This window comes from Meles meles, chromosome 1 (genome assembly GCF_922984935.1).
Source record: "Meles meles chromosome 1, mMelMel3.1 paternal haplotype, whole genome shotgun sequence".
NCBI classification, from domain to species: domain Eukaryota; kingdom Metazoa; phylum Chordata; class Mammalia; order Carnivora; family Mustelidae; genus Meles; species Meles meles.
In genome coordinates this window covers 183,134,096-183,157,681 of record NC_060066.1, presented here as the reverse complement: position 1 = coordinate 183,157,681, position 23,586 = coordinate 183,134,096, and the positions used below count along the sequence as shown (strand labels likewise).

At 54.7% G+C, this 23,586-nt stretch overlaps 1 protein-coding gene across 1 annotated transcript; it reads left to right on the top strand.

The window, feature by feature from the left end:
- The first annotated feature begins 3,147 nt into the window (after positions 1–3,147).
- On the top strand, positions 3,148–22,298 carry TIE1 (tyrosine kinase with immunoglobulin like and EGF like domains 1). Its single transcript, XM_046012106.1, has 23 exons — positions 3,148–3,287; positions 5,400–5,711; positions 5,819–5,929; positions 7,301–7,456; positions 7,599–7,730; positions 7,889–8,029; positions 8,230–8,358; positions 9,138–9,283; positions 9,512–9,656; positions 11,990–12,148; positions 12,293–12,430; positions 12,633–12,929; positions 13,516–13,806; positions 14,094–14,284; positions 16,546–16,756; positions 16,919–17,029; positions 17,203–17,393; positions 18,345–18,458; positions 18,560–18,630; positions 19,744–19,784; positions 19,872–19,968; positions 20,053–20,152; positions 22,006–22,298. The coding sequence occupies exons 1-23, from the start codon at positions 3,230–3,232 to the stop codon at positions 22,075–22,077; spliced, it is 3,414 nt and encodes a 1,137-aa protein (XP_045868062.1). The 5' UTR covers positions 3,148–3,229; the 3' UTR covers positions 22,078–22,298.
- Positions 22,299–23,586: the final 1,288 nt, after the last annotated feature.

Here is a 23,586-nt window from a genome sequence, read left to right as displayed (position 1 = left end):
TGGAGGCTTTTCCAATGGGCTGAGGCTCCCCCTTTGTTATTGGCAGCCCCCTACAGGCAGTGCACCCCCAGTGCCAAGGATAGACATGGGTTTGCCGCAAAAATAGTGACATCAGGGCACTTGGATGGCACAGTCAGTTAAGCGTCCGACTCTTGGTTTCAGCTCGGGTCATGATCTCGGGGTCATGAGATGGAGCCCCCCCCACCCCCCAGCACAGCTCAGTGGGGAGTCTGCCTGAGATTCGCTCTCCCTCTGCCCCTCCCCCTGCTCTCACGCTCTTCCTTGCTCTGTGACATCAGGCAGACAATGAGGAGGTGTCTCTGGCTGCAGCTTAATCTAAAGACTGTAAATGCAGGAGGCTCACTCCCTGCACATTCCTCGGGTCAGCTAAACAGGTGCCCTTGAGGAGCCACGAAGTCAGAAGAAGTTCAAGTCCCAGCCTTGCCGCAACCCCAAAATGCCCTCAAACACTGCAGGCCCTCACTTTTCCCAGTTGTAAAACCAGAAAGCTATATGAAGGGAAGCCAAATAGACCACCTTGAAATATATCTCCCTGGCAATTGATTATTTTAAGCCAGTTATTTTGAAGAAACAGTAGACACAGGGGAAGTTCTGAAAACTGCGTAGAAGTTACCCTTTACACTGATAAGGAAAATCTTCATTTATGAGGGTGTCTCCCCCTTGTACCAGGAAGAGGGAATGACTCCATCTCTAGAAATTCTTATCTTATGACAGAGGGCAAAAACTCCAGTCTGCACAATCTTAACCGCATCTACTGTGCTTTTCCTAGTAGTCTCCCGGAACGGACTCCCCAGCCATCCCCCACCCACCCTCTTTTGTCCCTAGCTGAAGATAGTATTTAAAGTGATGGCTTTGGCCATTTCAGGGAGTTACTCAAGTTTTCCTGGGTCTCTCTTGTGGGGGTGGGAAAATTTTCCCTTCTTCCTATTAAGGGTCTTTAGCTGGTCTAATCATTAAATTGACATAAGCCAGATTAATAGGAGAAAGACAAATTTAATTACATATATATGGGAGCCCTTAAAATATGACACCCAACGAACAGCCAGGTGGCTGAAGCTTATAACATCCTGAACTAAGGCAAAGGTGGGCTACAAAAGGGAGGTGGGTCCTTGGTAGGAAGGCAGAAGAGATGTTTAAAAAACTAGGGTTGCCCCTTTACGCGCACAGCGAAGGAAACCAACAACAAAATGAAAAGGTAGCCAACAGAATGGGAAATGATATTTGCAAATAATATATTTGAAAGTAGTTAATATCGAAAATATATAAAGAACCTACACAACACACACACACGCACGCGCGCGCACACACACACACACACACACACACATGATTTTAAAATGGGCAGAGGACCTGAACAGACATTTCTCCAAAGAAGACATACAGATGACCAACAGACACATGAAAAGATGCTCAACACCACTCATCATCTGGGAAAAGCAAATCAAACCCCCCATGAGATGTCACCTTACACTTGTCAGAATGACTTAAAAAAAAAAAAAGGAAATAACAAGTGTTGGTGAAGATGTGTTGAAAAATGAACCTTCGTGCATTGCTGGTGGAGAGGCAGACTAGTGCAGCCTCCAGAAAAACAGTGCAGAGGAAGCACAGTTGGACTATTGGGTATTTACCACCCCACCAAAAAAATGAAAACACTAATTTGAAAAGATATATACGCCCCTATTTCTACTGCAGCATTATTTACAACACCCAAGGCATGGGAGCAACCTAAGTGTTCATTAATACATGAATAGATAGGCAAAATGTGGACAAAATAGAATGTTACCCAGTCATGAAAAATGAGACCTTGCCATTTGCAACAACATGGGTGGACCCAGAGGGCATTATGTTAAACTGAACTAAGTCAGACAAAAACATATACCAAATAATTTCACTAATATATGGAACCTAAAAAACAAAACAAACAAAAACCAGACTCAAATGCAGAGGACAAACTCGTGTTTGCCAGAGGGGATGGGTAAGATAGATAAAGGGAGATTAGGAGGTATAAACCTCCAGCTATAAAGTTAAAAAGTCACAGAGATGAGATGAAAAGCACAGCATAAGGACTATAGTCAAGGATATAATAAGAGTTGTTTGGTGGATAGTCTACACATCTCGTGGCGAGCACTGAATAATGTATAGAAGTGTTGAATCGTTATGCGGGGCATCTGAAACTGACATAACGCTGTGTGTTAATTATAACCCAATTAAAAAAAAAAAAGGTTGGCCTGTTATGCAGTTAAGTTTCTTAGGTAAAAAGGAATCTCTGCTAATAGCTCTCTTCCTGGTACAGGCACCCTTTCCAATATAAATTTAGGCAGTTGAAAGGGAGGTAAAAAGCTTTTCCTGAATCTGCTGGGTTTTTGAATATTTTTAGCTCAAAATAATCTTCATGCCAAAGAGGCATATTGCAGGAAGACCTGTTCTGAACCCCTTCACTCCTATGTCTTCAGGAGATACACATGCTTTTGAACTTTAGTTTTTTCCTGTTAATCTGTCTCCTTTCAATTACTAGACCAGCCAAAGAACCTGGAAGGGAAAACCTGTCCACCCCTACATATGCAAGATAGAATCAAAGTTCCTTTTTTTTTCTCCCTGAGTGTGAGTTGTGTTCCTTTGTCCACTTGTTACGTACGTGAACTGCTCTCTAGGACACCCGTGTAACTGTCCTGGGACACATACATAAGGAATTGCGGGTATGTGCTGGGGGGAGGGGAGTATGTGTATATGTGCTGGGGGGAGGGGAGACCCCAGAACAATATCCTCTCCTCCTCCCACTGCCCCAAAACCCCGTCCCTCCTCAATAGGCGGAAGCCACTGGCTTCCTCCCTTTCCTGCCTCCTGCCTCCTGCCTCTTGGCAAGGCAGAGGACCAGAGGGAGGAGAGGAGAGGGGAAAACCTGTCCCACAGTGCCTAGGTCTGCCATTACAACTCTCCCCCACCTCAAGTGACCCCATTCCAGGGCCTTCCAGGCCACACCCATCCTTGACTTTGTGGGGGCCGGACTGGGGTGGGGGGGGCTGTTCGGTGAGCAGAAGCAGGATAGGTCCTCCCCACCCCCCACGGCTACCCCTCCCACCCAAGCCACCTCATTTCCTCTTCCTCCCCAGCACCAACACACACTAAACAGTACAGGCCCAGCATCTAGAACCAGAAGAACTGACCGGAGGCCTAGCTTGTCCTGGCTGACCTGGTCAGCCTCCAGAGTATGGTCTGGCTGGGGCCTCCTTTGCTGCTCCCCATCCTCTTTCTGGCCTCTCATGTCGGTAAGTCTCCCCCAAGCCACTCCCATCCCCAGCCCCCAAAGCCCTGATTTTCCCCCTAGGAAGCCTACGATCACTGCCATCACTCTTATGGATACCCTGATCAGCTAGAAAGTGGGATCAAGGCCTCCAAAACCCAGGCAGGCCCCAGACACCACTGCATCCTGGCACTGGGAGTAGAACAGTCATTGACTGTGTTGGATTTTAGGATCAGTAAAGCACAGCGGGGCCTATGGGAGCCTATGGAGTTTTCGGGGGTGCTCGTGTAGTCGGTGTGCTGGATTCATTTAATTATTCATTTGACAAACATTTATCTAGCACCAGCAATATTCTAGGAGCTGTGCTATGGGTCACAGGTTGAAAACAGACAGCCTCCAGATCTATGTAATAGATTCTATGATGCTGATCTCCTATGGCTGTGATGGGGTTTAAAGGAAGTAATTTACGCAGAGTGCCCAGTGCCCAGTTGTTGTGTAAGTGGTAGCTGATTCCTTCAGGGATGGCCAAGAGGATTAGAACACAAAGGCTAGCTCTGAGTGGTAGCTGGGGACACAGGACATGGGGTGAAGGATAAAAGGGAGACACAAGTAGCTCCAGAGGAGCACGGAGGAGGAAGGAGTCAGCTACTCTGCTTGGGGGTAGTAGATGACAAAGGCGTCCAGAAAGACTTCAGTAAGAACAGTGGCCTTCATTCTGGGCAGCTAGAACAGTCGATGCAAGTCTCAGAGGTGAGGAAGGGCATGGGAGAGAAGGTTCCTGGAGGGAACTCAACAAGAGAGGCAGAGTATGAGCAAAGAAGGGCTCAAGAGCATGCTCTGTATCCCGAGGGCAATGGGGAGCCATGGGAGGTTGTAGACCAGAGAATCACAAGGTCTTAGAAGGCCACTCTGGAGGATGAGCTGGGAAAGGAGGGGTGTAGCTGTTGGGATGGTCCAGGTGAGTAAAGGTGGGGTTTAAACAAGGGTGGGCGTGGAGACGGGGTTGCAGTCAAGAGGCTTTGAGGATGTGGAATCCGCAGAATTTTGTGACTGATGGCAGCAGCCAGCAACACCCTTAGAGGTATAGAGTTGAGAGTCAGACAACCTGGCTCTGCCACTTACTGATTATACGCCTTTGGGCAAGTTACCTCTCTGAGATTTCATCCACCAGCTATAAACCTAGAGTAATAACACCCACCACCCAGGATTGTTGGGGCGATAAAATTAAAGTGCTTGCCATATAACTGACCTCCAATAAACATTAATTATCATGAAAGTAGGAACATGAGAGGACTCCAAAGTTTGTGTCTCAGGTGGTTAGTGCCATCTGTTGAGTCAGGGAGCACCAGAGAGGAGCAGGGTTGGAGAAAGCTGATAGAAATGCAGACCCAAGCTGAGAGGCTGACTCAGAGATGATGATAAAGCCCGGGGAGTAGATGAGCTTGCTCCAGGAAGCCTGTAAAATAATTATTTTCGCCCTCCTCTGTAAATGGAGAGACAGCGACTTCGCTGGGGGGGGTGTGACGATCCATTGGAAAGCAGGTGCTCAGGCATATGGTGGGCGGTCAGCAAATGCCAACTTCAATGTACTCGTGGTAGGCTTTTGAAGAATATTAATTGATGAGCTAGGTGGCATTAAAGCTAGCTAATTACTTGCCAGTTAAGGGGCAGGGACAGAAAAGGAGGGACTCCCCTCCTTTTCTGCCCCACAACCACCTGGTTGCAGAAGGCTGCCTCTCCCGTAAATCCCAGGCAAGCCCGTCTAGATTTCTGGAGCGGCAGGGAAGGCTTTCTCCAAGACGATTTTGCTCTCCCGGAGAGCGGCTCCCCTTTGCAGAGCAGTCTGAGACAGGTGGGCACTCAAGGGGACCGGCAGGGTATTAAGCAGTGAGGAAACGGAGACAGGGAGCATACATCATTCTTTCCGAGGCTAGAAAGGGAAGCCATCTGGCGGGAGAAGGGGGGCACCACGAGGCCAGAGAGATGGCTTTGTTTTTGTTTTTAGGACGGAGAGACTTGGGGGGAAAGGGCCAGTGTGCGGCCGGGAAAGAGACAGGAAGGGAGGGAAGGGAAACGCCTAAGAGAGCGGGGCGGGCTGGGGACCCCGTCGGAAGAAGGACTGGCGTCCCGGCTCCAGGCGCCGCGGTGGACCTGACGCTGCTGGCCGACCTGCGGCTCACCGAGCCCCAGCGCTTCTTCCTGACCTGCGTGTCCGGGGAGGCCGGGCCGGGCGCGGGCGCCGACGCCTGGGGCCCCCCGCTGCTGCTGGAGAAGGACGACCGCATCGTGCGCACGCCGCGGCCCGGGCAGCCCCCGCACCTGCTACGCAACGGCTCGCACAGCATCACGCTGCGCGGCTTCTCGCAGCCCTCCGACCTCGTGGGTGTCTTCTCGTGCGTGGGCGGCGCGGGGCGCACGCGCGTCCTCTACGTGCACAACAGCCCCGGAGGTGAGTCCCGCCCGCGGGGCGGGGAGGGGACGGGAGCTGCTGTCGCTGCTGCTAGCTGTGCACCACTGACCTCCCTCTGTACTCCGCACCCTCCCGCTCCCTCGCAGCGCACCTGCTCCCGGACAAGGTCACACACACGGTGAACAAAGGCGACACTGCCGTGCTTGTGGCACGTGTGCGCAAGGAGAAGCAGACAGATGTGATCTGGAAGAGCAACGGTGAGAGGGGCCTCCAGACGGGTTGGGCAGGTCAATGGTCCGCTGCTTCAACAAACACCTCCCTGCCTTCGGCCTCCCCCAGCTTTGGCCGCCCACACGGCCTTCACTCTGATACACCTGTTGCCTCCCGGCTGCACCTGCCTCTGTGTCAGGTCCACAGGAGGCACTTGCACCCATGTGCTTCTCTGGCCCCTGCACCCAGAGGACCAGCAGCCTTGTGGCAGGCCTCCTCCTTTCCTGTTACCCTCAAATCCGCACTGTGCTGAACCCCTCACCTTTGGCTCTCCCCTGGGAGTTAGCAGGTGCTGTCACATAGCCCCCCTGGCAAGGAGCAGCAGTCCCCATGGGGAAGAAGAGAACGGGTAACTCAGCCCAGGTCTGCCCCCACCCTGGCCCTATCAGAGCCACTGGCCACTCCATGGGAGGGAGCCCTTATTCTGTGTGGCCCCAGAGATTCCCGCCTCAGCCCTTAAGACCCACAGCCCTTTGGTTGCCCCTTGCATCCCTGCGTTCTTGAGGGAAGGAGGACCCTTCGCCCAGCCCAAGGGGTTTGTCTCCTGAGCACCAGGCCCCCTGAATGGATGAGAGGTGTGAAGGGTCACATAGACCTGTACTCCCTACAGTCCAGTCCGGGGCAAAGAGGCAAAAGGAAGTGGGACACAGATAGGGACCCTAGTGTTTGGGACTGCAAGTCCTGGAGGAAGAGGCTTCTGGGAGAAGTCCCCAAGAATTTCCCAAGAAGATAACCCTTGAACTGTGCCCAGGAGGAGGAATGGGAATTAGCCACACAAAGGAGGAGGAAAGGACATTCCAGCGGGAGGACTGGCTGAGAGCACAGGCCAGAAGTGCTGAAATACGGTGGTGTTTCTAGAAGAGAAACCAGCATTTCCAGAACTCAGGAATGTTAGGAATCGGGCAGGGTGTGGAGAGGTATGGGGCCAGCGGGCGAAGCAGGGATATGTCAAGGAGTGGGTAACTGAAGGAGTCCAAGCAGGGGAGCTGTGGAGGCTTCTGCAGGGGAAAATCCCACTGGCTGATGAGTGGGGGATGGAGGGGGGAGGGGAAACAGAGGCAGAGGAGACTGCCTGGAAGACTGTGGGGGGTGGGGACCGTGGTGATGGTGGCTGTGAGCGGGACAGAAAAAACTGACTGCTTTAGGAGATGCGAAGGATCTAGACTGAGCAGGACCCGGTGACTTCCCGAGTGTTGGTGGGGCGTGGAACAGAGGATGCATCCCAGCTTTCTGCCTTGGGGACAGACCCTGGCTGGTGTCTTGCTCCCATTCTGGCCACGGTATGGGGCGCACACTGATACCACCTGAGCACCAGCTCTCACCTGGTGCTGAGGACCCTGACCCACTTCTGCCCCCAGGATCCTACTTCTCCACCCTGGACCGACATGAGGCCCAGGATGGACGGTTTCTGATGCAGCTCGCAAACGTGCAGCCACCGGCAAGTGGTATCTACACTGCCACCTACCTGGAAACCAGCCCCCTAGGCAGCGCCTTCTTCCGGCTCATCGTGAGGGGTTAGGAGCAGAGGGCAGATCTGGGGGGTGGGAAGGGAGGCTGGGAGCCCTGTGCACTTCCTGTGGGCCCCCAGGGCTGCCCGAGTCCTTGGCAGGAGTTTTAGGTTGGTGAGGGTCGGTTGCTGAAAGCACGTTCCTCCAGGCTGTAGGGCAGGGCGCTGGGGACCAGACTGCACCAAGGAGTGCCCGGGTTGCCTGCACGGAGGTGTCTGCCATGACCAGGATGGCGAGTGTGTGTGCCCCCCTGGATTCACTGGTACCCGCTGTGAGCAGGGTAAGGACGGGGAGCTAGGGCCTAGGCAGGAGAGGCTGCCTGGCTGGGGAAGACTCTTGAACCAAGAGGATGGAGCTGAGTGGGTGGTGAGAATGCCAAGTGGGGCCCGGACCCTGAGGCCCAGCAGTGGGCCCTGTACCCACCTGCCCTATTTCTAGCCTGCAGAGAGGGCCGTTTTGGGCAGAGCTGCCAGGAGCAATGCCCAGGCACATCGGGCTGCCGAGGTCTCACATTCTGCCTCCCAGACCCCTATGGCTGTTCTTGCGGATCTGGCTGGAGAGGAAGCCAGTGCCAGGAAGGTACGGACTGACCTGCGCTCCGCAGTCCCTGACCCAGCCAGCCAGCCACAGGCTGGACCGGGACTCTCCACTTGGGCCCTGCTGTCCACACCAGGACCTCCGCAGCCCCCTGCTCACCCAGCCTGGCGTTACCCAGGCCCCAGCTCCGTCTTCACTGCTGCTGACCTGCGCCCCTCTAACCAGAGCCCCTCTGTCCGCAGCCTGTGCCCCTGACCACTTTGGGGCGGACTGCCGCCTCCAGTGCCAATGTCGGAACGGTGGTACATGTGACCGCTTCAGCGGCTGTGTCTGTCCCTCCGGCTGGCATGGAACGCACTGTGAGAAGTCAGGTACAAGGCTGTTTGAGATTGCTTAAAACAAGTCATGCTTCACCAGACATATCTCCCTGACTCCAAGCTCTACGCCCGGGGAGCTCAGGGTTCAGGAGGCGTTCTCACCGTCCAGCTCACATCACCCATGCAGGGCTGGGCAGTAGCCCAGAGTGGGTGGGAGCCCAGAGGAGGCCCCTGGCCAGTCTGAGTGGTTCAGGGAGGGCTTCGGGGAAGAGGCAAGATCTGAGATGGGGTATGAAGGATGAGGGCGAGATGGCTGGGGGAAGAGCACTGGCAAAGGCCCAGGGGTTGAGGGACTCAGGGTCAGGTACCATGAGAGTGGAGTAGGGAGGCTGGGGGAGGGGTCAGAAGAGTCAAACCTCGGGGACTCTGAACAGCAGGCCAGCAGGTGTGCTGGGGGCAGGAGGGATTGTTGAAGAGGCAGAAGGCAGTCAGATTTGTGTTTGAGAGAGGACCCACGCAGCTGGGTGGAGAGTGGAGGTGGGAGACCCTGGAGGGTCTGTAACAGAGCCTAGAAATGAGTGAGGCCTGAACCAGTGTTGGGGCTATAAGGCTGGGGAGGGAGACAGGACATCGGGTTGGGGGCACAGAAGAAAGACTCTGCAGCCGATCAGCTGTGGGGCACAAGGGCTCTCTGGGACTCTGCAGCGTCCAGGCTTGAGCGACTGAGCCATTGGTGGCCCCTCCACTGAGATGCACGATACAGGACAAGGGGCAGCATGGTGGTCAGTGTCTGCCCCATGAGGCTCCAGGATGTATCCTCTTTCTCTCCCTAGACCGGATCCCCCAGATCCTGGATATGGCCTCAGAAGTGGAGTTCAACTTAGAGACTACGCCCCGGATCAACTGTGCAGCCGCGGGGAACCCGTTCCCAGTGCGGGGCAGCATGGAGCTCCGGAAGCCCGATGGCACGGTCCTCCTGGTCAGCAGTCCCCCACCCGCCCTGACCCCACCGGCCTCACAGGTGGTCCCTCAGATCCCTGCCCCTCAGGATTTTCCATAGGCTCTACCCACTGGCCTGACTATGGCTCATATGGGGTCATCTGACGGTTGAGAACCACCAGGGGTCCTCTATCCCCTTATTAGTCCCCATATCGGCCACGTGAGTGTTTGTTCTCTATGGTCTGTCCCTTTTCCCTGTCTCTCTCAGTCCACCAAGGCCATTGTGGAGCCAGATAGGACCACAGCTGAGTTCGAGGTGCCCCGCTTGGCACTTGGCGACAGTGGGCTCTGGGAGTGCCGCGTGTCCACATCTGGTGGCCAAGACAGCCGACGCTTCAGGGTCAATGTCAAAGGTCAGTGATGTCCTGGGGCTACGGAGGATGGACGGTGGGCAGAGTGGTGCTCAGTGGGCTGATGCTGCTCAGACTGGGCATGGTAGCAGAAGGGCAAGGACACCTGAACTCCCAGCCCAGCACCCAGCAAAGAGGGTTTGTCATCCACCAGAAGTCTGGGCTGGCCCATGTCAGGGCAGGAGCATAGCTCGGTCCTATCTGGAAAGGACATCCCATGCCTTATAAACAGCATACCCTCTGGCCCTGCCCAGCCTCCTATCTGGCCATGCTGGCCCTCTCTACATGCTCACAACCCCTGCACACGGCGTGCCTTTAATTCTGCCTCTGGGATGCTGCTGCCTGCTCTGGTCACGCCTCAGGGCTCCCAGGGCCAGGACAGGGGAGCATGTGGGGCGCCTCAGCTGAGAGGGTGGCCTGCCGCCCAGAGGAGCTCCGTGGTAAGTAGGGAGGGTGAGTAGAGAGGGAGCTGCCAGTGCCCAGGATGGCCTAGAGCCGGGTACGACCTTGTCCCTTCACCTTTGCCAGTCCCGGAAGCCTTGACTCCTCTTGCCCTCTACTCCTGACAGCCGGTCTCCCCCCCAGAAACCCAGATGTCTCCCCTCTTCCTCTTTCTCTTCCTTCCCTGCTTGCTCTCCACCCCTCCCACCAACTTGCAGCTGCCCCACCAGCAGGACCTATCAGTGCAGCCCGGGCTCTACATCTAGCCTGTCTCTTCTCCCCAGGCTTCCGATTCCAGGCGATTTGGGTTCAAATCCTCACCACCAATTCCTGGCTTAAGCAAGCTGCTCAGCCCCTCCCAGCTTATTTCTCTCCCCAAACAGCGAGGATATCAGCACTCACCAGAGAGGGTTGCTGTGAAGCAAGTCAGATGATGCGTTTAATGCACTGAAGTTATATTATTTAATGTCCTGAGTCATTTAACGCAGTGAGCTTAGATGATATATATGAGGACTGAGTCCGGTGCCTGATGCAGGCTGTGTGCTTCATATATGTTGACATTTATTGTTCCTATTATTGTTTTAAAGATTTAATGTATTCACTCAAGAGAGAAGAAATGAGTGAGCAGGGGGAGGGGCAGAGGGAGAGGGAGAAACAGACTCCGAGCTGAGTGCAGAACCCAATGCGGAGCTCGATCCCAGGACCCTGAGATCATGACCTAAGCTGAAACCTAGAGTCAGACGCTCAATGGACTGAGCCCCCCAGGCATCCCTACTGTTACTGTTATCAAAATGTTCTCTCCCAGGGTTTTGGCTGTTCTCTGGCAACTCCAAGACATGATCTGCAACCTAGACCCCTCGCCAGAACTCCAGACCCATTTGGTGGGACCTCTAGCATTGGGGGTCTGGTTCTGAAGTCCGAGTCGATGTGTGGGCCCACTTTATATCTGGCCACTCCCTGCACAGCTAAGCCCCACTGTAAGCATGAGGCACAGGGGCTTCAGGGCTCCACACCCACCTTTGCTCTCCCCTCCTTATGACCTGCTGACCCCACCATTCCTCCCCGCCCCCCACACCCAGCTCCCAACTCTGCCTTCTCCACCCGGGCCTCCTGCCTTCCATTGTTTCCAGCCACCGGTTCATGCATCCATCATTCTTAGAACAATTGGTCTGATACATGTTTGGGAGAGGCAAAGGAACCAGTCATAGCACGGACGTGATAATCTGGGCAGAAAAGCTCAGGCCAGAACAGGGGCAATGAACATGGAGTGAGGAAGCCAGGCAGGAACCAAAAGCCGTTTGGGGTAGAATTGGCTGATTCTAGGTGGCCTGGCCAAACGTGTCTTCCAAATCCTGGTTGTACCTCCTGCTGACGGCCTGGCCATAGGCCAGGTACACGTCTCCAAGCCTCAGCACCCAGGCGGGCAGAGCACTGTCTGAAAGGGAGAAGTAGCCATTGTAAAGCCCGTAGTTCATCACTGGCTGGCTTTCTTTTTTTTTCTCCAACAAATAGAGTAACAAATGGTAGGGAGAGAACACAGAGTAGGCTGACACCAGGCTCTCTCCCTGCCTGGGGTCTCAGCCCCTTCTGTGAGCTCCACACTGCCTCCCCCAAATCCAGCTAGGCTCGTCCGACCTCACTTAGCATCTTTGGGGATTTTCTCACGTCCTCGCTGCCAGATTCTTGTGCCCCAAGCTGCCCAGGCGGCAGAACGCTGTCCTGACTGGATGCTGGCCCTTCTGCCCATCGGTTGAACTTGGGCTCTCCCCAGCCCAGAGGGGCCCCAGATCCAAACCAAGACCAAGATATCTTTGCTGGCCAGAGTAGAGTCCTCTTATTTTTCGGAAGACGGGGCAGGTGATCTGGACCCTGCCTGACTTGGGGTCTCCTGGCAGTGCCCCCAGTGCCCCTGACTGCTCCTCGGCTCCTGGCCAAGCAGAGCCGCCAGCTCGTGGTCTCCCCACTGGTCTCCTTCTCCGGGGATGGACCCATCACCTCTGTCCGCCTGCACTACCGGCCCCAGGATAGCACTATGGCCTGGTCCGCCATTGTGGGTGAGCGGGGGCTCAGGGCGGGGGGAAGCACTGCTGGGGGCAGGAGGGTGTCTGGGGCAGGACAGGGATATTGGGTCAGGATGAAAGAGGGGAGGTGGCAGCTTCTGGAAGAGGTGGGGGCTGAATGATGTGTGCCGCCCCCAGTGGACCCCAGTGAGAATGTGACTTTAATGAACCTGAGGCCGAAGACAGGATACAGTGTCCGCGTACAACTGAGCCGGCCAGGGGAAGGAGGGGAGGGGGCCTGGGGGCCTCCCACCCTCATGACCACAGACTGTCCTGGTGAGAGGCGAGAGTCATCCCTTTGTGTCCCCCCATGGGTTACCGTCCTGTGCACTCAGGGGTTGTCCTGTCTTGTCCCCATGCCAGGGGCCCCCTGCCTTTCCCACTGGAGGTCATCCCACCCTGTCCCCGGGGGAAATCACTGTCTTGTACAGCCCCAAGGACCAACTGAACAGTTCTGACTCCCAACCTCCGGCCCCAGAGCCCTCGTTGCAGCCGTGGCTGGAGGGCTGGCACGTGGAGGGTCCTGACCGGTTGCGAGTGAGCTGGTCCTTACCCTCGGTGCCTGGGCCACTGGTGGGCGATGGTTTCCTGCTGCGCCTGTGGGATGGGACACGGGGACAGGAGCGGCGGGAGAATGTCTCGTCCCCCCAGGCCCGCACCGCCCTCCTGACTGGACTCACGCCTGGCACCCCCTACCAGCTGGATGTACGGCTCTACCACTGTACCCTCCTGGGCCCTGCCTCGCCCCCCGCACGTGTGCTCCTGCCCCCCAGCGGTATGCTGTACGCAGAAAGGTTGTCATGGGTTCCAGATGAGGGAGGACATGGGACACAGGAGGTTACTGGAGAGTGCATGGGCACAGAGAGAACACAGGATGCGTCGAAAACGTGGGCATAAGGGGGACGTAGAACTTCAGACAGACATTACGGAAGGGAGGATGTGAGACGGCTGATATTGGTGGCCAGGGAGAGGTGGGCCCCCAGGAGCATACAGGATGAGGGAAAGACGGGGAGGCCAGGGTTCGTGTGGAGATCAAGGGTTCTAGGGAGGATGTGGTGTACCAGGAGGACATGGGATTTGGGTGAACATAGGGTATGGGGCACAGGGAAGACCTAGCATGCTGGGAGAATCTGGGAGGCCAGGAAGACCTGGCCCATAAGGAGAACAAAGGAAAGCAGAAGTTTTGGGGTGAAGGGAGGCGTATGGAGCAAAACTGAGCCCAGAAGGGAATGGGGAAGGTTGGCGGGTTGGCTCGCGTTTGGGGGTCCACAGAGCAGGGAACACAGCTAGAGTGGATCTCACCCCAGAGCCACATACCCTGCTCCCGTCTGAGCACTGCCTTTCCACCCCCATCTCCTCAGGGCCCCCAGCCCCCCGACACCTCCGTGCCCAGGCCCTCTCAGACTCTGAGATCCAGCTGACATGGCAGCGCCCAGAGGCTTCGGCTGGGCCTATATCCAAGTACATCGTGGAGGTGCAGGTAGCTGGGGGCTCAGGAGACCCGCTGTGGATGGATGTGGACAGGCCCGAGGAGACAAGCACCATTGTCCGTGGCCTTAATGCTAGTACGCGTTACCTCTTCCGTGTGCGGGCCAGTATCCAGGGTCCCGGAGACTGGAGCAGTGTGGCAGAGGAGTCCACCCTCGGCAATGGTGAGAGAGCACGGCCACGGGGGCTCCCGGCCCGGGGTAGGTCTCCATACCCTCTCCTGGCACTGGATCTCCAGCTTTGGAGCCAGGACATCCGAGGTCCCTCCCAACAAGTCACACCCGTCCTGATCCTGGTCCCCCTGACCCTTCCCTGCTTCTATTGTCCTAGTGCTGGGAAAACCCCATCACCCCAGTGAACCACCGGCCTTAGGCCTGACACCCCTGGTCCCTCCTGGTACTAGGCGCTCTGATGTCTCCCTCCCAGCCATCTGCCCCCCTCTTGTGTACAGGGCTGCTGAGTGAGGGTCCTGTCCAAGAGGTCCAGGCAGCCGAAGAGGGTCTGGACCGGCAGCTGATACTGGCCGTAGTGGGCTCCGTGTCAGCCACCTGCCTCACCATTCTGGCGGCCCTCCTGACGCTCGTGTGCATCCGCAGAAGCTGCCTACACCGCCGACGTACCTTCACCTACCAGTCGGGATCGGTCAGTGCCTGTGCCCACTCCGGGCGCATGCGTGCACGGCGCGTCTAGCCGAGTCTGTCCGCTCATGCGTAGTACCTATCCCCTCAACCCCGGAGTGTGTGCGCGCGCATGTGCGGGGTTTAGGTCGCGGGTGCAGGACTTTGCTCAACCATGCTCGTGGATACGAGATATAATTTTTCTTGTTTTTCTAGAACTGAATTCAGTTCATAAGTCAGTTTATGTTAGTGGCAAAATATTTAATATTCCCCGTTCAAACTAACTCTGTGTGTCCATATTTCACCATGGTTAATTCAGGGTTCTCTCACTTCTTACTGGAGGTGCTGGAAGCCTAGGTAGCATGGGGACAACACGGGAGGCGGGGCGTGGGGGGCGCGTAGCGAGACACCTGAGCTTCATGGTGGCCTCTGCCCTGGCATACCCTCCCGGCCGTGGGAGACAGCATACATCTGTGGCTGATGCCCTCAGCCCTTCTGTGGCCTCCTGGCCACAGGCCACTCCTACTGCGGGTTCCTCCTCCGGCCTCATCTCTGCAAAGGCCAGGGCCTCCTCTGGGAGACTTAAGAGCCCTGAGGTGCTCCCTGTACCCAGTGGAGGGCAGCGTGTTCTGTGGCCCTTACTCCCTTTGTCGCAAGCCGTGTTATGGCTGTTTCTGCCACTCCAGAGCTGTGCTGACCCATGGTTCCCCTGTCCTTATATGGGGGGTGGGGGAGGGCCTCCGCTTTCCTTGGCCTCGCTGTATACCTGGCTGTAAAACCTGTCAGAGCTCTCTGTAGTCAGTAGTCTGTGCCCCTACTGCCAGTGGGGCGGGGGGCCAGCTCTGCTCCCAGCACCCAGCATCCCCTCCTTTTGTCCCCACCTCCCATCTCTCTCCCACCTGCCCTCTTCCCATGAGATCCTCCCCAGTGCTGTCCCAGGTGATCCAGACTCTTTCCCGGGCCCTCCCTCCGCACCTGGGCTCTTGATATTTACAGCTACGCTTTGACATTTCAAAGAAACAAAAACAACAACAAACAAAACAAAAACCCCTCTTCTTTCTCAAGGGCTGATGCTTATGATAGAAAGCCTAGTGTCCAATGCCATTGTCTAGGCCAAGCCTCCCTTCAGAGAGTCAATTGACTTCTTTGTTCCAGGCTGCTCTCTCTGAGGTCAGTGTGCACAGAAAGCCACCAGGGCTGAGGTGGGGGCAGGGTAATGGAAACAGATGTTGAGGGAAGGAGGTGGGAAAATCGCCTTGAACGCGGACAGAATCCTAATACCTGCCCAGATGTCCCCTGCCTCGTGTGCCTGCATGAAGGTGTGCGCGTGCGCCACGCAGGAGTGCACGTACGCGTCAGCTGGTGGGCACCCCCATGTGTGTCCGCGTGTGTCCCTGTGCATGTGCCCCTCCCTGAGCACATGGCTGTGCGTGCACCTGAGGTACAGTGCCCTCCGCTGTCCATGTTTCCTGTGAATCCATGTGCCCTGTGTCCTTAGCCTCTCACTGAGGGAGCCCCACCCCCAGGTCTGTGTTAACCCTCTTCCCTGTCTCTTGTGGGTGGCACCCTGGGTCCTGTCCAGCTGTTTCCCTTTCCTGCCATCCTCCTGGCCCAGGTGGCCCAGCTCCTATGTGGTTGGGGAAGTGGATGTTCCTCTTTGCGGTGGTCTTTCTATCTTCGGCTCCTGGGTGGTTTTAGAGGCATAGACAGTCGTCATCTCTGCTTCCCCTACTGTAGAGAAAACCCCTCTGCTGACTCGCATCAGCTTGGGGGTTCGCATGTGATAGGTGCTCCATTAATGTGTCCTAGCCCGCGGCCCAAGGCTGGAATCCTCTCCAGAGTATTGCTGATGACCAAAAAGCCTGGTCGTGAGATCGGCACAGTAATGGGAGGTTTGCCACTTCCCATATCACAGCTCATTCCAATTCTTTCCCGTTTGAAATGTTGGAGATACCCTCTTTCCAGTGACTCCTGTCTTCGTGGCTTCTAGCAGCCTTACCCACTCCTTGTTCTTCCAGAGCCCCATATACCAGATCCTCAGTTGTGGCCTCACATCTCTCTTCTTGGACCTCTGTCCAGCCAGTGGCCCGCGGATGGCTTTATGTCCTGTGATCCTGTCTCAGTGTGTGTCCTCTGTCTGCATATCTGTTCCTGGCTGACCGCCACAGTGCCCTCTGCGGGGATCTCTATCCATTTGTCTAACCATCCCTCAATGCCTGTCTGTACCTCTTGCTGCCCCCACATCTGTGGCACCAACTGCCTTCCCACTTGTCTCATCCTATGAAGGGTGAAGAAACCATCCTGCAGTTCAGCTCAGGAACCTTGACGCTAACCCGGCGGCCCAAACCACAGCCTGAGCCCTTGAGTTATCCAGTGCTGGAGTGGGAAGACATCACCTTTGAGGACCTCATCGGGGAGGGGAACTTCGGTCAGGTCATCCGGGCCATGATCAAGAAGGACGGGCTCAAGATGAACGCGGCCATCAAGATGTTAAAAGGTCCCCCCGGAGCCACCCCTGACCCCAGGCCCACCCCCTACCTTTGTCCCACGATCCCAGGCCCTACCTGTCTCCCCTCCAGCAACTGTCCCTAGCCCTCAGTAGCCATGCCTCTTCTCCAGAACTATTTCTGACTAAAGTGATATTGGATTCTTTACACAGAGTATGCCTCTGAAAACGACCATCGTGACTTTGCGGGAGAACTGGAAGTTCTGTGCAAATTGGGACATCACCCCAATATCATCAACCTCTTGGGGGCTTGTGAGAACCGAGGTAAGCCCCCAGGTCCTCGCCTGCCTCCTCTTCCCAAGCCCCATCAGCAGTCATCCCCCTCACCCCGACACACACAGCGGCAGCCTGCCCCCTTCTGCTACAATTGGGGGCCTGCTGCTGACCAGCTGCCAGCTTGGGAACCCCCACCCTGTCCCTGGCTCCTTCCCTCCCAGGTTACCTGTATATCGCTATTGAATATGCCCCCTACGGGAACCTGCTAGACTTTCTGCGGAAGAGCCGGGTCCTGGAGACAGACCCAGCCTTCGCCAGAGAGCACGGCACAGCCTCCACCCTCAGCTCCCGGCAGCTGCTACGTTTTGCCAGTGACGCCGCCAATGGCATGCAGTACCTGAGCGAGAAGCAGGTGTGCGGGAGTGTGGGGAGGAAGGTGTGCTGCCACTGAGACCTGCAGCAGGCGGGGCCGGGGAAGACAGGGGAGGACAAGACCCCGAGCTGCTCGCCTGGGTGAATTCGGGAGAGCGCAAGCCGAGAAGCAGGGCTGGGGGAGGCGTTGCATTGGAAGCAGCCGAGGACATGTTGGTGGAGATGCTGATCTGACAGTTAGAGATGTCAGCCTAGAACTTGGGAGAAGGGCCTAGGCCAGAGACAACGATCTGGGAGCCATCACCCCACAAAGTGGTGGAGAGTCTCATGGCAAGGGAGTGGACCCTGTGAGGGGGCCCTGAGGGAGAGACCCACCAGGACAGGGTGGAAGGCAAGGCAGGGAGTGGGGGCCTGAGCCCAAGTCTGTGGACACCTCGCTTGAATGGAAGGAAGCAGAGGACAGTGGCAGGAGGAAAACACGAGACTGAGGAGAGACATTTTAAAGTTGGTGAAGTTAGGGTGTCCTTGAAGCAGACAAGTAAAATCCTGTGCAGAGGGAGGGGCTGGTGGAGAGAGGTTTCCAGGGAAGGTGGAAGGTCTTGTGGGGGGGACTTGGGACTCCAGGGAAAGGTCACTTCAAGCAAGAGGAGGGTCTTCCCCACTTGCATCAAAGAGGGGAGAGAAAAGGAGGATGGGAGGATGGAAGAAGTGAAGAGGCAGTGCGGGCACCAGGAACAAGCCCATCCTTGTCCCAGAAAGAGACACACAGCCTGAGCTTGGCCATGGCTGGATCCCAGGAAGGAAGGGACAGCCAGCAGCATGACTCTTCTGATGCAGAACAAGACCTGGTTAGCTGGGAAGGAGGGTAAGGGGCTGTTACAGGGAGGGAGGGGGCCCACAAAGACCAGCTGTGAGATCAGATCCCTCATGGGCCCAGGAGTCTTGAGGTTGCCTGTTTGCAGTCTTCCCTCACCTCTGACCACACCTGCAGTTCATCCACAGGGACCTCGCGGCCCGCAATGTGCTGGTGGGAGAGAACCTGGCCTCCAAGATCGCCGACTTTGGCCTTTCTCGAGGGGAGGAGGTTTATGTGAAGAAAACCATGGTATGTCTCAGTCTCTACACTTAGGTTCCATGCCTGGCCTCCAGGACCCCTGACATAGGCCCCTCCTCCTCACCCAGCCCCTCAAACCCACTCTCCCCTAGGGGCGTCTCCCCGTGCGCTGGATGGCCATCGAGTCTCTGAACTACAGCGTCTATACCACCAAGAGCGATGTGTGAGTATGGGGCTCAGAAGGGGCAGGAGGGATTGGTCCCCCAAAGACGCATACAGACATAAACCTAGACACGTCTTAGACACGTCTCATTTGGGTCTGTTCCACACATGACACAGGTATGAGACAAGCGCATCTTGGGTATACCTTGGCGATGCCCAGCATCTTAGTGGGAAGGTGGGGGGCTAGCTGGAAGGAGGCATTGTCTTGGAAGGTGTTTCAGTGGTAGGATTGTGTTAGGGAAGTTTAGAGCTGGGTTCATCTAAAAAGGGGAGACACACTGGAGAGGTTCGGGAACATGGGAGGACAATGCCTGGGTGGAGGGAAAGAGCACTTGAGGAAAGTTCTCACTTTCGTTCTGAAGGGCAGAGTCATCCCCACCAGGAACCTATCCAGAGCATGACCGCCAATACCCCCTCTTTATGCTCCTCACACCCAGATGACCATATTGGCCTCCCTTCTGCTCCTCTTTCCAGGGAACCTGGCCTGCCCGGCCATCCAGCTCTGACTCTACCCATTGGCCCCTGGCCCTTTGGCCTGGCCTGCCTTGTTCACTGTCCACCACAGGGACCACCTCTCTGACCACTACCCAGCTACTTCCTGCTTCTGCCCCCAAACCCCCTAGATGCCCACCCCCCACTAGAACTCCCATCCTGGTCTCACCCACCTAGAGGTTGCTACAATGTAAGAGGTAGTTAAGAGCAATGGTCTGGAGTCAAGTTGTCAGGTCTTGAGTCCAGTTCCAGCACTTACGAGCCGTGTGACCTTGGGCAAGCTAGCTAATTTGTCAGTACCTCAGTGTTTCTATCTGTAGAATGGGCATAATGGTAGCACCTACATCATAAGGCTGGTGTGAGGGTTAAATGCATGAACGTATATGTTAGCTGATTAGTGCATGGCCCAGAGTGTGTGATTAGAATGTTAGCTGTGCGGACATTGAGTCTGGGAGCAGCTCTGAAGGACTTTCAGTGGAGCAGAGACAGCAGCTGGCCAAGGCAGACACCTGCAGAGTGGCCCCCACGCAGGGGCTGGGAGGGGCACACCGTGGGGCAGGCAGCCACTAAACAGCTGGCCCCTGGGCCTAGACGGGAACTAAGCACATCCTTCTCATTCCAGTTGGTCCTTTGGGGTCCTCCTCTGGGAGATCGTTAGCCTTGGTGAGTTCCAGACCCCCAGACCCCAGCCCTCTCCTGACCCCCACCCCCCGATTCCCTGGACTGAGAGAGCTCTGTCACCTCCTGCAGGGGGCACGCCTTACTGCGGCATGACCTGTGCTGAGCTCTATGAGAAGCTACCTCAGGGCTACCGCATGGAACAGCCTCGTAACTGTGACGATGAAGTGTGAGTGTCCTCAGCCTGGAGCCCCGGGGACACCCTCAGCCCGGCTGGCCCCGACCCCTCCTCTCAGCCACGCCCCATCTGCAGGTACGAGCTGATGCGTCAGTGCTGGCGGGACCGTCCATACGAGCGACCCCCCTTTGCCCAGATTGCGCTACAGCTGGGTCGGATGCTGGAAGCCAGGAAGGTGAGGAGACGGGCTGATGGGGACAGGGCTCAGCACACTTCAGGGGTGCCCTCTCATAGAAGCCAGAGAAAGGCAGCCTCCATGTCCTTGTCCCCACCACTAGCTGCCAGGACAGCTGGGCCTCAGGGTGCCACCCCCCCTTTCCAGCTCTCCAGGAGTTGGACACTAGGCCCTCCTAACTCTTCCGAGGCCCCGGCAGCAAATCGCTCCCCCGGGTCCCAGGTCCCAGAGTGTTTACCTGTCTTCCTCTGCTGGGGCCATCAGCCCACTCTCATCTGGGCCACCTCTCTTCACCGGACACAGAGCCAGAGTGACAATGCATGAATGGTCCCCTAACTGAATGGATGGATGGGTGAATGAATGAATAGAATTAGTGGATAGATGATATAATAAACTTAGAATAAACACATAATTAAATAACTGAACCTAATAGCCATGTGAATAAATGAATTATCAGGTAAATATAAAGGAAGAAATATATCAAAATGAGCAAGAGCAAAAAGAGTCCTTCATATGAATGAATGACTAAGGAGCTGTAGGAACTAATAAACTGTCTTAAGAATGAAGGAATGATCAGGGGCGCCTGGCTGGCCCAGTCAGTAGAGCATGCAACTCTTGATCTCAGGGTGATGAGTTCGAGCTCCACGTTGGGTGTAGAGATTACTTAAAAATAAAATCGTTAAACAAATGAGTGAAAATGAATGAATGACCAACTAACCATGTGAATGGATAAATGATCAAAAATAGCTTTATGAATAGATGAATAAATGAATGAATGCATGAACAAACAATTCATCTGACAGGTGCATTAAAAAAAAAACTAAGATGAATGGATAAAGATGTGATATATACGGCTGACCCTTGAACAACGGATGAGTTAAGGGCAACTAATTCCCTAGGTAGTCAAAAACCTGCATATATCTTTTGACTCTCCCCAGACTTAATTACTAAGAGCCTACTGTTGACTGGAAGCCGTACCACTAATATAAGGAGTCAACTAACACATATTTTGTCTATGTACTATATACTGTGTTCTTACACCAAAATAAGCCAGAGAAAAGAAAATGTTAGTAGGAAGGTCATAAGGAGGAGAAAATACATTTACAACACTAGATAGCATTTATTGAAAAAAAATCCGGAGTAGGTGGACCCATACAGTTCAAGTCCATGTTGTTCAGGGTCAGATGTGTGTACAATGGAATATTACTCAGCCATCAAAGAGAATGAAATCTTGCCATTCACAGCAACATGGATGGATCCAGGGGGTACCATGCCAAGAAATACGTCACAGAAAGACAAATACCACATGATCTCAATTATATGTGGAGTCTAAAAAAACAAAACAAAACAAATGAAAAAACAAAAAAAGAAACTCATAAATCCAGAGAACAAACTAGTGGTTGCCAGGCCCCCACACTTAGGCAAAATCGGTGAAGATTAAGAGGTACAAGAGGTATAAACTTCCAGTTACGCAATAAATAAATCCCAGGGATGAAAACAGCATAAGAAATATAGTCACTAATACCATACTAACTTCGTGTGGTGACAGATGGTGACTGTCAGATGGCTATGTTGTACACCTGAAACTAATATAATATATGTCAACTACACTTCAATGAAAAATTTTTTAAAAGAAGAAAAAAACCCTTCTGTCTAACAATATGTCAATGGGCTCTCACCTGAACCCCCAGTTTTGGTCTGTTCTCACTGCAGAGGGCCTCCCTTGGCCATGGGGCCATCTTGAGTCTAAATCAGTGTCTCTTCAAGTAGGGCTGCCATATTGGAAGCCAGGGAGCTCCAGGCCAGAGGTGCCCCCACCCCCGGCCCACACTAAAGCCTCTTCTGTCCCCCAGGCCTATGTGAACATGTCGCTGTTTGAGAACTTCACTTACGCGGGCATCGACGCCACAGCCGAGGAGGCCTGAGCAGCTCTGCAGGCCAGAACCAGGCTCTGCGGGCCAGAGCAAACTCCACTCTCCAACCTGTGCCTTCTGATCCTTGTGGCCTCTGGCCTGAGCTGCCTCGAGGAATTTTTTTTTTTTTAACTTAAGAAAAGAGGGGATCCGGGCCACCTGGGTGGCTCTGTTGGTTGAGCATCCAACTCTTGGTTTTGGCTCAGGTCGTGATCTCAGGGTCATGGGATCGAACCCCACATCGGGCTCCATGCTCTGCGTGGAGTCGGCTTCTCCCTCTTCCTCTGCTCCTCCCCTCTCCTCTCTCTCTCTCTCTCTCTCTCTCAAATAAATAAATAAAATCTTGAAAAAAAAATAAAAGAGGGGATCCAGGGGTGGGTGGGCTTAGGGGACTCGGGTCCTCACCCTTTGCCATCGCTCCCACACCTTCTGCAGCTACTCCTAGACTGACTCTTCCCATTCCTCCTTCTGGTTCAGCTGCTCCAGGTTTGTACCCTCTTCTGCGACTGCCCACACTCAAGCCCTCTTCAGCTCCTCCACCCAAGCCAGCGCCCACACCACTAACATTCCCATTACTCCCCACTTTTGGCTTTATCGTCCAAAAAAAATAAATGTTATGAGACGCTCCATCCAATGTATTCCTTTCACTGCCGGCCAATCCCAAGGAAAAGTTGAACCAAAGAGAGACTGGATTTTCCAAGAAAAGAAACAGGTCCCCAGTGACCCAGTCGTAAGCGCAAGCCCTCTGTTGGGGTTGGCTCTCCATGCCGGGGATGTTCTGGAAGACCCATTTTACACAGACACCACCACCTACCTCCCTGTTCTATGAGAGGTCCAGTTTCCCGTGGTCGCCTCCCTGCTCTCCAGCCCTGGTCGCCAGCAGCTCTCCCTACATCTCTGTGTAACTGCCAGTCCAGGGGTCCAGTCTGTCCAAACAGTCCATGCCAGAATCAGCAATAGCCTAACCTCACTCAGACTGACACCTCAGCACCAGACAGATTCTGGCCTGTCTTGAGCTCCCACTTCTCCTTATGTCCCTAGGTAGCCTTCCCTGGCTTGGGAGCCACCTTACTGGCTGGCCTTGGGCCCTCAAGGAGGAAGGCAGAGGTCATTTCTGACTTCAGCCAGCTACGGCAGAATCCTTCACCTTCCCCAGGATCTATCTCCGTGTTCTGGGAAGTGCTTCTGTCCTGAACACTAGTCCCCTATCACTACCTCAGGCTGTGTGGCTGTCCTCAGGCTTCTCTCACACCCTCCCTTAAGAAACAAGGCTTATCTTGCTTCACACATTTCTTCAGTGAATCAGACAGAATCAAAGAAGGTATAATACAGTATGGTTTTGTAATAACATGGATTCCGGAATCACATGGATCCATGTTCAAGTTCCTGCTATATCATTTACTGTCTGTGTGACCTTGGTCAAGTCACTTAACCTGTCTGAGCTTCAGTTTTCTCCTCTGCAAAAGGGGGTTCGTAATGGCTACTTCACTGTTGTTAGTACTAAATGAGATCACACGGGCA

Bases quoted from the DNA above. Each gene is read 5' to 3' on its own strand.
- TIE1 (XM_046012106.1), top strand. From the start codon at position 3,230: ATGGTCTGGCTGGGGCCTCCTTTGCTGCTCCCCATCCTCTTTCTGGCC. The intron at 12,431-12,632 runs GTGAGAGGCGAG...CTCCGGCCCCAG, and splicing joins CATGACCACAGACTGTCCTG to AGCCCTCGTTGCAGCCGTGG. The intron at 18,459-18,559 runs GTATGTCTCAGT...ACTCTCCCCTAG, and splicing joins TTTATGTGAAGAAAACCATG to GGGCGTCTCCCCGTGCGCTG.